The following is a 13,080-nucleotide window of genomic DNA, read 5'->3' as shown; positions in this document are numbered from 1 at the left end:
CTAAATAAAATTGTGATAATTGTAAATCCATCACTGTAAGAATAATAAGTATATATTGAAATGTTAAATTTAAGTGAAAAAATGTACATGTATTTAAATCAAATTAAAGTATAAAATACATTTCTTATATAAGAATTTTTAATTGAAACTATATGTGGTATAAAAGAGATTATTTAACATGTGATTTTTTATGCTTAAGTATTTCAATTGGTGTCAGGTATAATGTTTGTGCACAATCAAAACATTCATATAGTTGTGTATTAGGTTTACGTTTTATATTTTCAGGAACTCTTTCAGTTTCCTTTGTATGTTGGTGCTTACAAGATTCCTGATGCTGTAGTTTTTCTATACTAGTAAGAATTGCTTGTGTATTACAATTTTGACAATTCCATTCCGTTTCCGACATTTCTATAGAAAGTTTATCGCTCCATTCTGTTTCTCTCAAACTGAAAAAAAGAAATCATAAATCTTATATCTTGATTTGCAATATGATTATATTAGAAACATAATAATTAATAATTTACCAGTTATATGTAATTATGTTTGTTACACGAACCCCTCCTTTAGTTGAATTAGGGGTTACCGTAAAATCAGGTTGAAAAGGGTTTGGATTTATGGATGTATTATTTTCTTCAGATCCCACATACATGCTTTTAAGATCAGCAGGTAAAAGTCGTTTTAATGTGTATGGAATTGTGGTGTGCATGTATTCAATTAGATCCCGAGTAAGTGTTTGTTCTATTTCATTAAAATCTTGTTTCTCATCGTGACCGGCATTGGACTCTATATAGTATTTGTAACATTTAAATTACTATATTAATGTATTATTTTTTTTTTAAATTATATTAAGAATTATGCTTTAGAAAAGACGAAGTAACAAAGTATAATTCTTAAATACGTTACATTTAATACTGTATACCTTGTAATTGTTGATTTAATAAAAAATCCCATTTATTTCGTAATTTGGTAGCTTTCATCAATAAAGTTTGACCACTGTCGGGTACAGGAAATTCTAATGCTAACCACGAATCGCATACTATTCTACAAAATATAAAAAAGAATATTTATACAATTAAATATACAGAGTGAGACATAAATTAGTCCCCCTTTCGATGGTCACAAATTAATTTCTGTCTCGTCTTGCATATAATTTATTTTAAAAATTAAATATAAAATTTATAATTTATACTTACATTAAAAATGTACTATTTGTATCAATTTCACGTGAGAATAAAAGTAACGTTTGCGCAGCAGGCATTCTAAGCGTATTCACTAAATAAGGTTTTGTTGTTTCCAAAAGAGATCTGGCAATTGAAATTAAGTCAATATACGTGTAATCAAGTAAGTGAAAAATTGAGTACGTTTTTAAGATATCGTTAAAAAACTTACAAATATGCTAATATAGTATGTTTCGAACTAACGGGAGTTTTACTTTTGAATCCTGGTATTGATACAATATCAGCTTCTTCTAGTTGTAATACTTGAGGATGATTTCCGAAGAAACTCGTTGGATGTAGAGCAATATATGGTTTCGCTTTTGTATGAAATAATTGCTCGCTTGTCGACTATAAAATTTTACATTATATATCGGTAAATAATAATGTTACTGTGTATGCAAAATTATATTACCTTACAATAATTAAATTCATCAGCACACGCAAATTGCGGATATAAACCGCTGCATAATATTATTTTTAACATTGTCAAGTCTTTATAACTGCATGCAGTGGCTGCTGTCAATAGACTTTGAACTTGATTTGGATCATTTCTCATTCGAAATTCAATATCTTTTATGTCAATTTCGCCATCATCGTGATCGTTATCTTCTAACTGTATATCAAACGATTCTAGCTTTAATTGTTTTCGTTTCCTGGGACCACTTTGTTTATAGGTTCTTTTTAAAGATTTTAGGAGTTTTAATTCTCCATGTCTAATAGCACGTTCTGCACTAGTCATAGAAGAATCTGGTTCTGGAAAACACCTTAATAAACTGCAATCCTATAAATTACAAATAGCCGTGTTGAGTAATCAAGTATTCCGATTAATCTGACGAATTAACGTTAAGTAGATATTCATTAACCTGAAGTAAATCCTTAAATTGAGTTCTCAATTTTATCATTTCGTAAAATCTTTGTTCTTCTAGACCTCTTCTTTTGCACCATTTTCTACTACTACTTCCGCTACCTCTAGATTCTTGTGAACTTTGTTGTTTTATTTCTAACCATTCTTTAAATGCGTTTAGTAACGTTATTGGATCACCATGGTCAGATTCCAACTTCTTTCTGGATGTCTTTACAGTATTAAATCAATATGTTGAAAAACGAAATTTAGAAGAATTTAATTTATTTATAAATTACTTTCTATTACCTCACACTCCGAATCTCTGTATGCTCTATTTGTAAATGGTGTTTGTATGCTTAAAGCAGCAGCTAATGATAATACCGGTTCTACTTGATGAAAAATTGAGCCCATTATTAACATTTTCCCTATTGTTATATCGACGGGTAGACGTGCAAGTGTTTTTCCAATGCAAGTTATTTTTTCATTGTTTGTAAGCGCACCCTGAAACACAAAAAGTATATTTCAATTATTACTTGATTCTATATTTAATAAAAATTTAATGAAAATTTACTAACATGATCTTTTAAAGATAATATAGAGTTTTCTATACTTTCTGCTGGTGGTGGTTCTATGAATGGAAATTTTCGTGTATCTGGTAACCCCATTGCTATCATTTGTAATAGTAAAGAATCTAAAGGCACACGTTGTAATTCTGGCATTGAATACTTTTCTAAAGCCTTGTATTCTTCTTCCGAGTACAATCTGTTCAGTAGTATTTGTTGTTTCAAATTTCTATTACATCAAATTATAAAAATATTACGAAACGTGTATAATTTATTACAATACCTATAGCACACACCAGGTCCAGTTCTACCAGCTCTTCCTTTCCGTTGCTCCGCACTAGCTTTACTAATCCAAAATTCTTTAAGTCGTTGCATTTTGCATGATGGATCATAACTCATTTCCTTCACTTTCCCACTATCAGCAACAAATCTGATTCCATCAATAGTAATAGAAGTTTCGGCAATATTAGTAGATACAATACACTTTCTCACTCCATCAGGAGCATAATCAAATACCTTTAAGAAGAGAATAAATTTAATTTGTTTAATTGCAAATGTGTGCTTTTTGAAACAAAAGTATGTTTAGAAAATTTTACTTTATCTTGCTCACTAATGGATAAAGTGCTATGAAGTGGTAGAACGATCCAGTTATTTTTTTTCTGACTATACTCTTTTGCCGCATCTACAACTGCCGTAATTTCGCTCATACCACTTAAAAATATTAGTAAATCGCCTTTTTCATCCACTAAAAGAAATACATTGTTAGTATGGTATGATTGAAAATTAAATTTAATGCATTAAGTAATATCTTTTGCCTGGATATTTTTTATCGATTAATTGCATTATTTGAATGTAAGGACTTGGATTGAATCTATCATTTTTATATCGAATATCTTCTATAGTAACTGGTCTATATAATAATTGAATCGGATACAGTCTTCCAGGAACCTATACATACAAACAAGTTATACTGATTATTCATTGTTACAAGGGTTTCTCAAAAATAGTTGTCAGTTGTAAATAAATATAAATATACCTGTATTACTTTAACATCTTCTTTTGCAAAGTAATTACTAAAAAGTTCAATGTTAATAGTAGCAGACATAAGTACTAATTTTAAATCATTTCTTTGATTAATGACACACTTCATAATGCCAAGAAGGAAATCTCCATGTAAATGACGTTCGTGTACCTCATCCAAAACAACCACATCATAAGGCAATAGTTCAGATTCACCAGATAACTACCCAAAAAGTATAATGTATAATATACAATCTGAAATATTATCAATTGATTATGTTTTTACCTGTCTCAACAGTAAACCTTCCGTTATAAAGGTAATTCTAGTTTCTTGATTTCTTTGTTTCTCAAAGCGAATTTGATAACCAACATCACTATGATTTTCTGTCAGTGTCTCAAAAGCAACACGCTTGGCCAAAGATATACATGCTATTCTTCTAGGTTGCGTACATGCTGTAAAAAAATCATTATATAAAAATAAATTTTTTTATTACAGGATATTCTTTATTTTAAGCATAAAATAATTGTTACGCTAACCAATCTTTTGAAGGCCTGCTTTATATAAATATTGAGGCACTTGAGTAGATTTTCCACAACCAGTATCACCAGCTATGATGACTACCCGTTCTTTTTTTACTGCTTCGGTGATCTTATGTTTGTACTGATTAACTGGCAAATTCACTTGGGATTCCCTAAGCTTTTTTAATTTTGCAAATTTTTCTTTCTGTTTGAAGTCCAAGTACAAAACAATTATGTTTTGAAATTTTAATAATTGCTCTTTTGTTAAAGCTTCAGTAGGTGGAACACGGGCAAACAAATCGTTGAAATTGAAACTTAGTTTAAAATTTATGCAGTGTAATTTGTGATATACTTTTGGTACACCAATTGTATTTAAAGAAAAATCAGGTGAAGTATCAGATGTTTTTAATTTCTTTTGTACAGCCTCATATTTACTGACGAATTTCCAAAAATCATCAATATCTTGTACTACATTTATATTTCCTGAAAATATTTTGTTCAATTCATGCTTGTATTTGCTGAAATCATAGTTTTTACACTCTCTGTCATATTTTTTATAGGTCTCTTTCTTTTGTTTATCATCGTATTGATATTCGAAGTTAGATTTATTATTAAATTCGTGTCGTGAACTCATATTTTAAAACGAAAAAATATTTTGAAATATGTTCATAACATAACCATAAAAGTGTTTTTATAATGGGTCGACGACGTGTTTTTTTATACTTTAGAATACTGGTATCACTTTTTATGTATTACATTTTTATTGCTGTCTTTATTACACAAGTGATATATTAAAGTGCATTATATTTTAGACAATGTAAAATATCTTGACGCTTTTTCTACCGTAACCTTCAATTTGTATAGTAACATATAATATGGTTGTTTTTCAACGTTTAAACATATAAACATTGTTCACATAAATTTCAATTTACTAAATTTTAATATGGTTTTCTAAAAATTATATTAATTTGTTACAATCGCTTGAAATTATAAAAATACTTATCAATAATACTTCTGCAAAATATAATTCCAATGCATCGTCTTAAATTTGAAATAATACAAATATAACATTGTTATATAACAAATAAGTATTGTTCACATAAATTTATATGTTTACATTTAATTTCGATTTGCTAAATTTTAATATGGCTTTTTAAAAATTTTATTAATCTGTTACAGTTGGTTGAAATTACAAAAAATATTTATCAATAATATTTCTACAAGATACAATTCTAATAAATTGTTCTAAATTTGAAAAAAGTATTAAAAAAATTATTATTTATTTTGAACTAGATCAGCAATGTTCATATATTTATGTACATAATAAATTAACAATAAGTCAACTTTAAAATTAAACGAATAAAAAATATGAAATGTTAATCTTTAAATTTTATTTGTTACTTTCTTATTTTCAAATGTTAAACATTGAACTTTAAGAAGATGAATAATAATTTATAAATATTATCACAGACAAGGTGTACGAGTAGATCTTACACCTTATGGACTTTCATGGTTCAATCTCACTGCCATACCGACATAAAAATCGAGAGTTGATTTTAGCGTCCTCTTCCCATGGACGGTGGTCAGTTGAGAAACCCATTGAATTAGTGTGGTAGGCAGACTAGTGTGTTTAAATGCATATGAGCTGAGAAGTACGAATTATTCGCGATTCTTTGACCAGTTAAAGTTGTGAATAATTTCCATGTAATTATCGAAGTGAATAATGTTAAGAAATTCAAGAATTTTGTCATCTGTTACTATAAATCGACAAAAGTGTGAGTTATTCTTAATTATATGTTCTAGTAAGCCTTCGTTCTTATTTCTTGCATTCGCGGTTTTTACTTGAAGCATCCCTCGCGTTCGTAATACAAGCTTCGTGAGACATCGGGTCTTCCCCCACCCCGCCGCCTAATTGGCGAGCGTTGCCGAGCACAGCGAAGAGCCATCATTCGTACTTTGAAAATTAACGTAGCAAGACGTGTCAAGACGTATCGGCGTTTCGCGACCGAGGTGCGTAATTCTAACCTGTTGATCTTTCCATCATTACTATTCGCGTCTTAATTACGATCTCTTGCAATACAATAATAATTATAATAATCGTTTATGTACTTTAATGGATCTTTATTTCGTTTCTGTTACAGTCTCTTATTGGAATTCGAAATCAAGAAATTCCTTTTCGAAATACAAGAAATAATAAGACGTGTCGGCGTTTCGCGACCAACGAAGGTACGAATTTCCAACCTTTTGATATTTCCTCATTATTATCAATCATTGTTTAATTTGTATTTTATTTCTGTCGCAGTCCCTGATTGAAATTCGACGCCATGAAAAGTTTTATTGGCGCGTAAACGACACCATGACAGATGGCAGACGAGTCGACGAATTTTGGAGGGAAGAATATTGGTAACGTTTAAGTAATTATAACAACAATTAACGGGTATATTAATATTTATACATTTTTATTCCTTTATTAAATCATTCGTTGCAAGCATGATTATAATTTTCTAATCGGCCATTGTTAAGATAAAATATGAAAATCGTTAACAAACTGTTTATCCATTTCGATGTATATCGAAGTATACCAAAATGGCGTCGGTAGATATCAACGATAAATTGAAATAGTTTATATTTAACTGTACTCTGATCGCGATTGAATATTTCCAAGTGATATTTAATTGATTGTTTAAATTTCTTTCTTTATGAATTGTTGTAATTGCAATTTCCATATATATTTCGATGCAAGTTTCAGAAAACGTAGTAATTGCGAAGTTGTAATATGCTATTTAAGCATAAATAACCAACGAACTTTAATTCTCGCAAATTTCGGAATATTTATAAAAATTACGGGATATTCTAACGTTCGGTAAAGTAAACATAACCATGCTTACAGCTCTAACTATGAAACTTAGCGATATAATATTTATAAATTCTCATTGATTGAGAATATTTCGCCTTCGTGGCGTTGAACTTTTACGTGGCAAATTATGTATGCAGTAGTATTAAGTAAAGCAGTATTTTTGTTGACGAACTCTAGTAAGACGAAGAAAATAGAAAACCAGTAGGCTAAGCACACAGGTGTGCTTGTTTTGTTTCTTCCATTCCCCCATTCTTTTCAGCTCTTTTCTTTCCAGGAAATTTGTTGGCCGCGCGCAATGCGGCCGGTAGATTCAGTGATTGTGCGTAGCAACAAGTTTGTTTCTCGGGGCAAAGTGACCCCAAGCACGTTGTCGTATACGGTGTTAGGCAAACGCGAGAATAGAGGCAGTGTTTCCCACGCAATATTAAATTACTTCCCGAGCATCGTGGCTCTTGTTTTCTGAATCGCGATAATAGAATCATTTGCTCGCCGATATGAATCTTCGGTCGCGGTAATCTAATTTAATACTTTCGAATCAAATTAATTATTTTTTCAATTTGAAATTTAAACTCCTCGTTACCGGAATTAAAGTCAGTGCATCATTGAAGAGGATTATTTTGGCGGTGCTCCACGAGCGAACAATGTAAGTACAAATTTATACCTTCAAATTTATAATTAAAAATCTCTGTAGTTTTAACAATAGATTCTAATTGTTTTCTTACAGTCTTTTTACAGAGTCTGAACGTGATTTTGAAAACCAGCTGCAGTACCCGGGGGGGTATCGGGCGATGGACCACGAGCGAACAACGTAAGTATTTATACTTTGAAATTTTTAATTAAAAATCTCTGTAATTTTAACAATGGATTCTAATTGTTTTCTTGCATTCTTGCAGTTTCAACCTGGAAACCAACAGGACCGTGCTGACTTCGTCGATGACTTCAAGTGGTCAACATCGTCACCCGAGCATTTACATTCTACTATTGAGTGAATCGCATGCGTTTATGTTCCTCTGGTCCCCAATCATGTTGTAGGATGAAAGATCCGAATCAACACGGGTGACCAGTTGTATTATTGCTATTTTTGACGAGTCAAGTGACCACGGGTATGAAAAATACCCGTGAGTAGTAACACAAATTGTCATATTTTTTTAGTGCAGGCTAGGGTCTTCTTGCACTCGCGTTTCTTAATGTTATAAATAAATATTACATTAAACATTACAATCTCTATAAAATATATGAAATATTTTTATTAACTTTACATGAATTATAGATTGAATAAAATAATTACTATGACGTTATACAGTAATTTTGATAATATTGATATAATTCTTAAATATTGATCGTATCTAATGTATTTTATGTGCAAGAAGGCATTTCGCGACTGATCGATTTTTGAGTCAAAGTAACATGTGTTGTATACTAGTTTCACCTTTTTAGAAATTTACTTTGACGATAGAATCGATTATGAATTGTTGAATTTTTTAAATTTATTTCAATAATATATTTCAATTTTCAAACAAGTTAATTCAATTTTAAAGTAAATTATCATAAAATCTTTCATTTCACATAATTAAATTTCAATTATAATAGTTTTCTTAAATAATATTTTTCAATATTAATGTATTTTATTGTTGATATATTTGATATAATAAGTCGAGTCTTTTTGATTAAAAATTAAATAAAAACTACCGTTTAGCTACATTTAATTAACAACTTTTTTTAGTCAGGATTTTCAGGCTAATCTTTCCGTGTTCGTTGCCCAAGTTCATGCACATGCCCAGGTGCTATTTGCATGAGCGAGGGCAACGGGCACGATGACTTAGATTATAACAATTTCTAATAATGTATCGACTGACATTGGTTAGTGAATCGTGCGCGACGTACTGTCCACATATGTGTGCTGTGGTTAGGTTGTGGAAGTGCGTCGTTTCAGAAATATTTATAATTATAATTTCCATACAGAATTTTCATAATATCAAATTTCAATTTACCATTTATTTGAAAATTGTTGATATTACATTGATGAAAGTAATACGATCAAATACTTAATAGATTTCAATCTTAATATTTTTCAATCTTCTATAATGATACATAGATACAATATATTTTAGTGAAGACTACATTCCATATATTAAAACGTTCTATGCAAATGTTTATGTATACAATAAAAATACGCAATGGACACTAGCCTTTGTCAGTCGTTTTCAGGAAATGGTACGTACATTTAGAGTATGAATGAGGTTGTGTCCGGGTGTCGGAGGAGCCCCGGGGAGTCCTCTCTAGTTTAGGTCGCGCCCGGACATTGAGAATGAGAACCGTGGAGTGTATGTTTGCGAGAATGAGTTTTGCAATTTTTTAAATATAGGGCTAGGTAGGTAGGTAACTTATTCTCTGGTGTGTGTGTGTTTAAACCTAAGTAGGTAGGGTCAGGGCAGGACTGTCCACATTAGTAATTCGGGCAGGCGCGTTTTCGCGTGGCAGTTCTGTTCCTGTAGTTACGATCTCGAGAGTAGAAATCTTGCTGATTCAAACGGTGCATGCTGTTTGCTTTAGCTTTATTTTCGACTCCTCGAATCGCGCGGCTCTTAAAGTCGCTCTCTCGCGCTCGCGGTCGCGATTAGGTCCCTTTCGAAACGTTCGTCCCCCTCGAGATTCACCACGTATGCTCTTGCAACAATTCGTATATTGTTGGAAGACTACGTATTGCACAAAATCTCGAGCCCGGTCTTAAGTAAGTTTCAGGCACCGGCAGGACCGCCGAAGAAAGAAAAGGCTCTATATGGGCTGAAGAGGCCCTGACAAACTGTTTCAAGAGTGGGCTACAACAAATGGCTTTTCATCTTCATCCTCGGATGAGGATGGAAAGTCATTCATGTTACTACTTTGTCACTTGACTCGTCTGTAATTGTAGTTAGTTTATTTTTCTGGCTGGCTCACGTATGCATGTACCCGATGGTACATGATTGCACCATACATGCCAGTCATTCCTCCCCATAACTCGCGATTATGATATACATAGAGTTGCGAATATCCAATTATCGCGTTTGCTTTTAGAGTTGCGAATTGTTATTTTTCGCGTTTCCTTTTCAGGGTAGTGTTGCGAATAATTACCATTCGCGATTGTTTTCATGCAAACTTAGGTACCGAATGTTTGCTTTAAAAGTAGCGTTGCGATTTATTGATAAACGCGATTGCTCGTAGAGTTGCGAATTACTATTTTTCGCGTTTTCTTTTCAGGGTAGTGTCGCGAACAACCACGATTCGCGTTGCTTTTTTACTCTTTTACACATACAATGGACATCAACCGCGTTTGCAATTTTCATACTATAAATTAGCGTTGCGATCTTGATTAATCGTGCGATTTTTCTTTAGAGTTGCGATATTTTCAATGCCCAAATTCTACCCCAATTGTAGTACTAGTAGTAGTTAGTTTAGTGGCCAGTACATGTCTATGTACATGTACCAATAGCCCCTGATTAAAGTTAGAGTTGCGAATAATATACAATGTTCGCGTTTGCTCGTAGAGTTGCGAACAAATATTTATCGCGTTGATATATCAGTGTTGCGAATAAATACGATTCGCGATTGTCTTTATGCAAACCTAGGAACCGGGCGTTTGCTTTAAAAATAGCGTTGCGAATTATTAGTAAACGCGATTGCTCGTAGAGTTGCGAATTACTATTTTTCGCGTTTGCTTTTCAGGGTAGCGTTGCGAATAATTACCATTCGCGATTGCTTTTATTCTTACAAGTCGCGTTTGGAATTTTTCTATTATAAATTAGCGTTGCGATTGTTGATTTATCGCGTTGTTTGCCCCGTAGTGTTGCGATATTTAAAACGTCTAGCTTCATCCCCATATGTGCCACTCTATTGTAGTTTGAAGTAGCTTGATGTAGTTAGTTTATTTCGTGCATGTTTATTTGTATCTACAACTGAAGACGCCATCTCCAGCTCCAGCATTTTTGGGCAACGCGATTTGCATTAGCGTAGCGAAACATAAATAATATTTCCATTAAAGACAGAGTTGCGAATATACAATAATCGCGTTTGCTCGTAGAGTTGCGAATTCCTATTTTTTCGCGTTTCCTTTTCAGGTTAGCGTTGCGAATTCCACACGCGATTGCTTTTATCGTTATTTAAGAATAGCGTTGCGAATTAACTGATCGGTTTGCTCTTAGCGTTGCGAATTACTATTTTTCGCGTTTACTTTTCAGGGTAGTGTTGCGAACAATCATGATTCGCGGTTGCTTTTATTGTTAGAAATCGCGTTTGGAATTTTTCTATTATAAATTAGCGTTGCGATCTTGACTTGACGCGTTGTTTATTGATTAGAGTTGCGATCCAATGCCCAAAAGCTGGCCAAAACGCTGCTCCAGGATCATCACGACGCAGCTGGGATTCCACGAAGCCTCGAATGGCTCAACGTCATTATTAAAATTAGCGTTGCGCATGATTTAATATGGGTGCACGCGATTTAATTAACGAAGGAACCCTGTGCGGTTCATTTTACGAATAATAAGCACCACTCGCGTATACTTTTTTATTTTATAAATTAGAGTTGCGAGAGAAATCCACTCACGGGTTGTTTTTTTAATTTATGAGTGGAATATTTACACTGTCTATGTGAAATATATGTTTTTCTTTATATATTTGTCAATGAAAATACTGCTTGAAAGTACTGTTGTAAATAGACCAATTGTTTTATTCTTTAGAACGTATTAAAATCTGTAATTTATTGAATATATTTTTATCACAGATTTGTGATGCATTTAAAAATGCTATGTTATGATTAATTGTGTCGTAGATTAAATTCATGATTCCAATATATCTATCTATATCGCTGATTATTCATTATTAGAGCTGATCATTTTCGCGGGATATAATAACCTTTTCAACCCAAATGTTATTTATAAATAGTGGATTCTTTTGTAAATATTTTGTACTCTTTGCATAAATCAAAGTTTGTTCACGAACATTGTTTTAATCGATGGAAAATAAAATGCTTGCATCAAAAGGGTATGCAAATTGCAATTCGATATTTCATATCGAGAGTTTATTTCCGCGTAGAATCGAAATTTTCGTTCGTTATTGCTTTTTCTGTATCAACCTAATTTAGTTTTGAATACAGTAAAATATAATTATTGCAATATATACGTCTTGAAGAATTTTTTATTTGAAAAATAAAATCTACGGTAACAAATGTATTAAATTTTCAATATATTTCGTATTTATCTTAACATTGGGACAAATTAAATTTTTCATTCAATTTCAATTACGTAATATTTATGTTTTTAAATTTTTTGATATCAATTTTTGACGCGTGGAAGGTTAGGTTCAAATATTAGTTTTACTATGATCGATGACCACGAGTCTATCTTGACAGTATATAATTATTTTTTTCTGTGTCCATTAATACACTTTCATTTCAGCTATTAATCCTTTGAACAAGTTCTTGTTACAGGATATGTAATTATTGGAGAATGAAATTGGAAATAGTAAATGGATTCGAACTTGATCGGTCTTAGAGGAATAGTTCAGAACAATTCTATTTATTGTTTCAGTTTTTGTTTCAGGAAAGCAACGTGGGATTCACAAATGCACCAAGAAGACAATATCTTTTCATATTTCTTTGTTTTATACGAGTCATATTTATTGAATATGAGTTTTTGTTTCAGGAAAACATCGTGGGATTGACGAAGACACCAAGAAGAAAACATCTTGTCATATTTCCTTGTTTTACATCGGTTATATTTATTGTATATGAGTGTATGTTTTAGAAAAACATCGTGAGATTGATGAAGACACCAAGAAGAGAATATTTCCCCATATTTCTTCGTTTCTACAAATTGCGTTAGAATATAAGTACAAATGTATATAGATTATAAGATAAACATGCGTTTTGCGGCACCATAATAAATATTACCGAGCTGCGAGTGCATATTTTAAGAACGAACTTAATATTAAGGCACGTATGTATTGGCATTGTACCAGATTGGGTTCATACGTCATTCTTCAGTGTCTTATTAGACACTATCATAACAGAAGTATCCATTCACGGTG

At 31.9% G+C, this 13,080-nt stretch overlaps 1 protein-coding gene across 1 annotated transcript; it reads right to left on the bottom strand.

Moving 5' to 3' along the window:
• Positions 1-167: 167 nt before the first annotated feature.
• Positions 168-5,116, bottom strand: LOC122399316 (probable ATP-dependent RNA helicase DHX34). The gene is made up of 15 exons (XM_043399922.1): positions 4,182-5,116; positions 3,931-4,097; positions 3,661-3,867; positions 3,440-3,572; positions 3,221-3,369; positions 2,908-3,140; positions 2,637-2,823; positions 2,368-2,562; positions 2,081-2,290; positions 1,630-1,998; positions 1,390-1,565; positions 1,194-1,304; positions 920-1,041; positions 525-783; positions 168-446 (listed from the first exon to the last, which is right to left on the bottom strand). Exons 1-15 carry the CDS (start codon positions 4,795-4,797, stop codon positions 170-172), a joined length of 3,411 nt encoding a protein of 1,136 aa, XP_043255857.1. The 5' UTR covers positions 4,798-5,116; the 3' UTR covers positions 168-169.
• Between the last annotated feature and the right edge of the window lie 7,964 nt (positions 5,117-13,080).

Source organism: Colletes gigas, unplaced genomic scaffold (genome assembly GCF_013123115.1).
Source record: "Colletes gigas isolate AHSC1104 unplaced genomic scaffold, ASM1312311v1 Colletes_gigas_Sc00013, whole genome shotgun sequence".
NCBI lineage: Eukaryota > Metazoa > Arthropoda > Insecta > Hymenoptera > Colletidae > Colletes > Colletes gigas.
This window is presented reverse-complemented; position numbering and strand designations above follow the sequence as displayed.

Bases quoted from the DNA above. Each gene is read 5' to 3' on its own strand.
- LOC122399316 (XM_043399922.1), bottom strand. From the start codon at position 4,797: ATGAGTTCACGACACGAATTTAATAATAAATCTAACTTCGAATATCAA. The intron at 2,824-2,907 runs GTATTGTAATAA...ACTACTGAACAG, and splicing joins GGACCTGGTGTGTGCTATAG to ATTGTACTCGGAAGAAGAAT. The intron at 447-524 runs GTAAATTATTAA...TCTTTTTTTCAG, and splicing joins AACATAATTACATATAACTG to TTTGAGAGAAACAGAATGGA.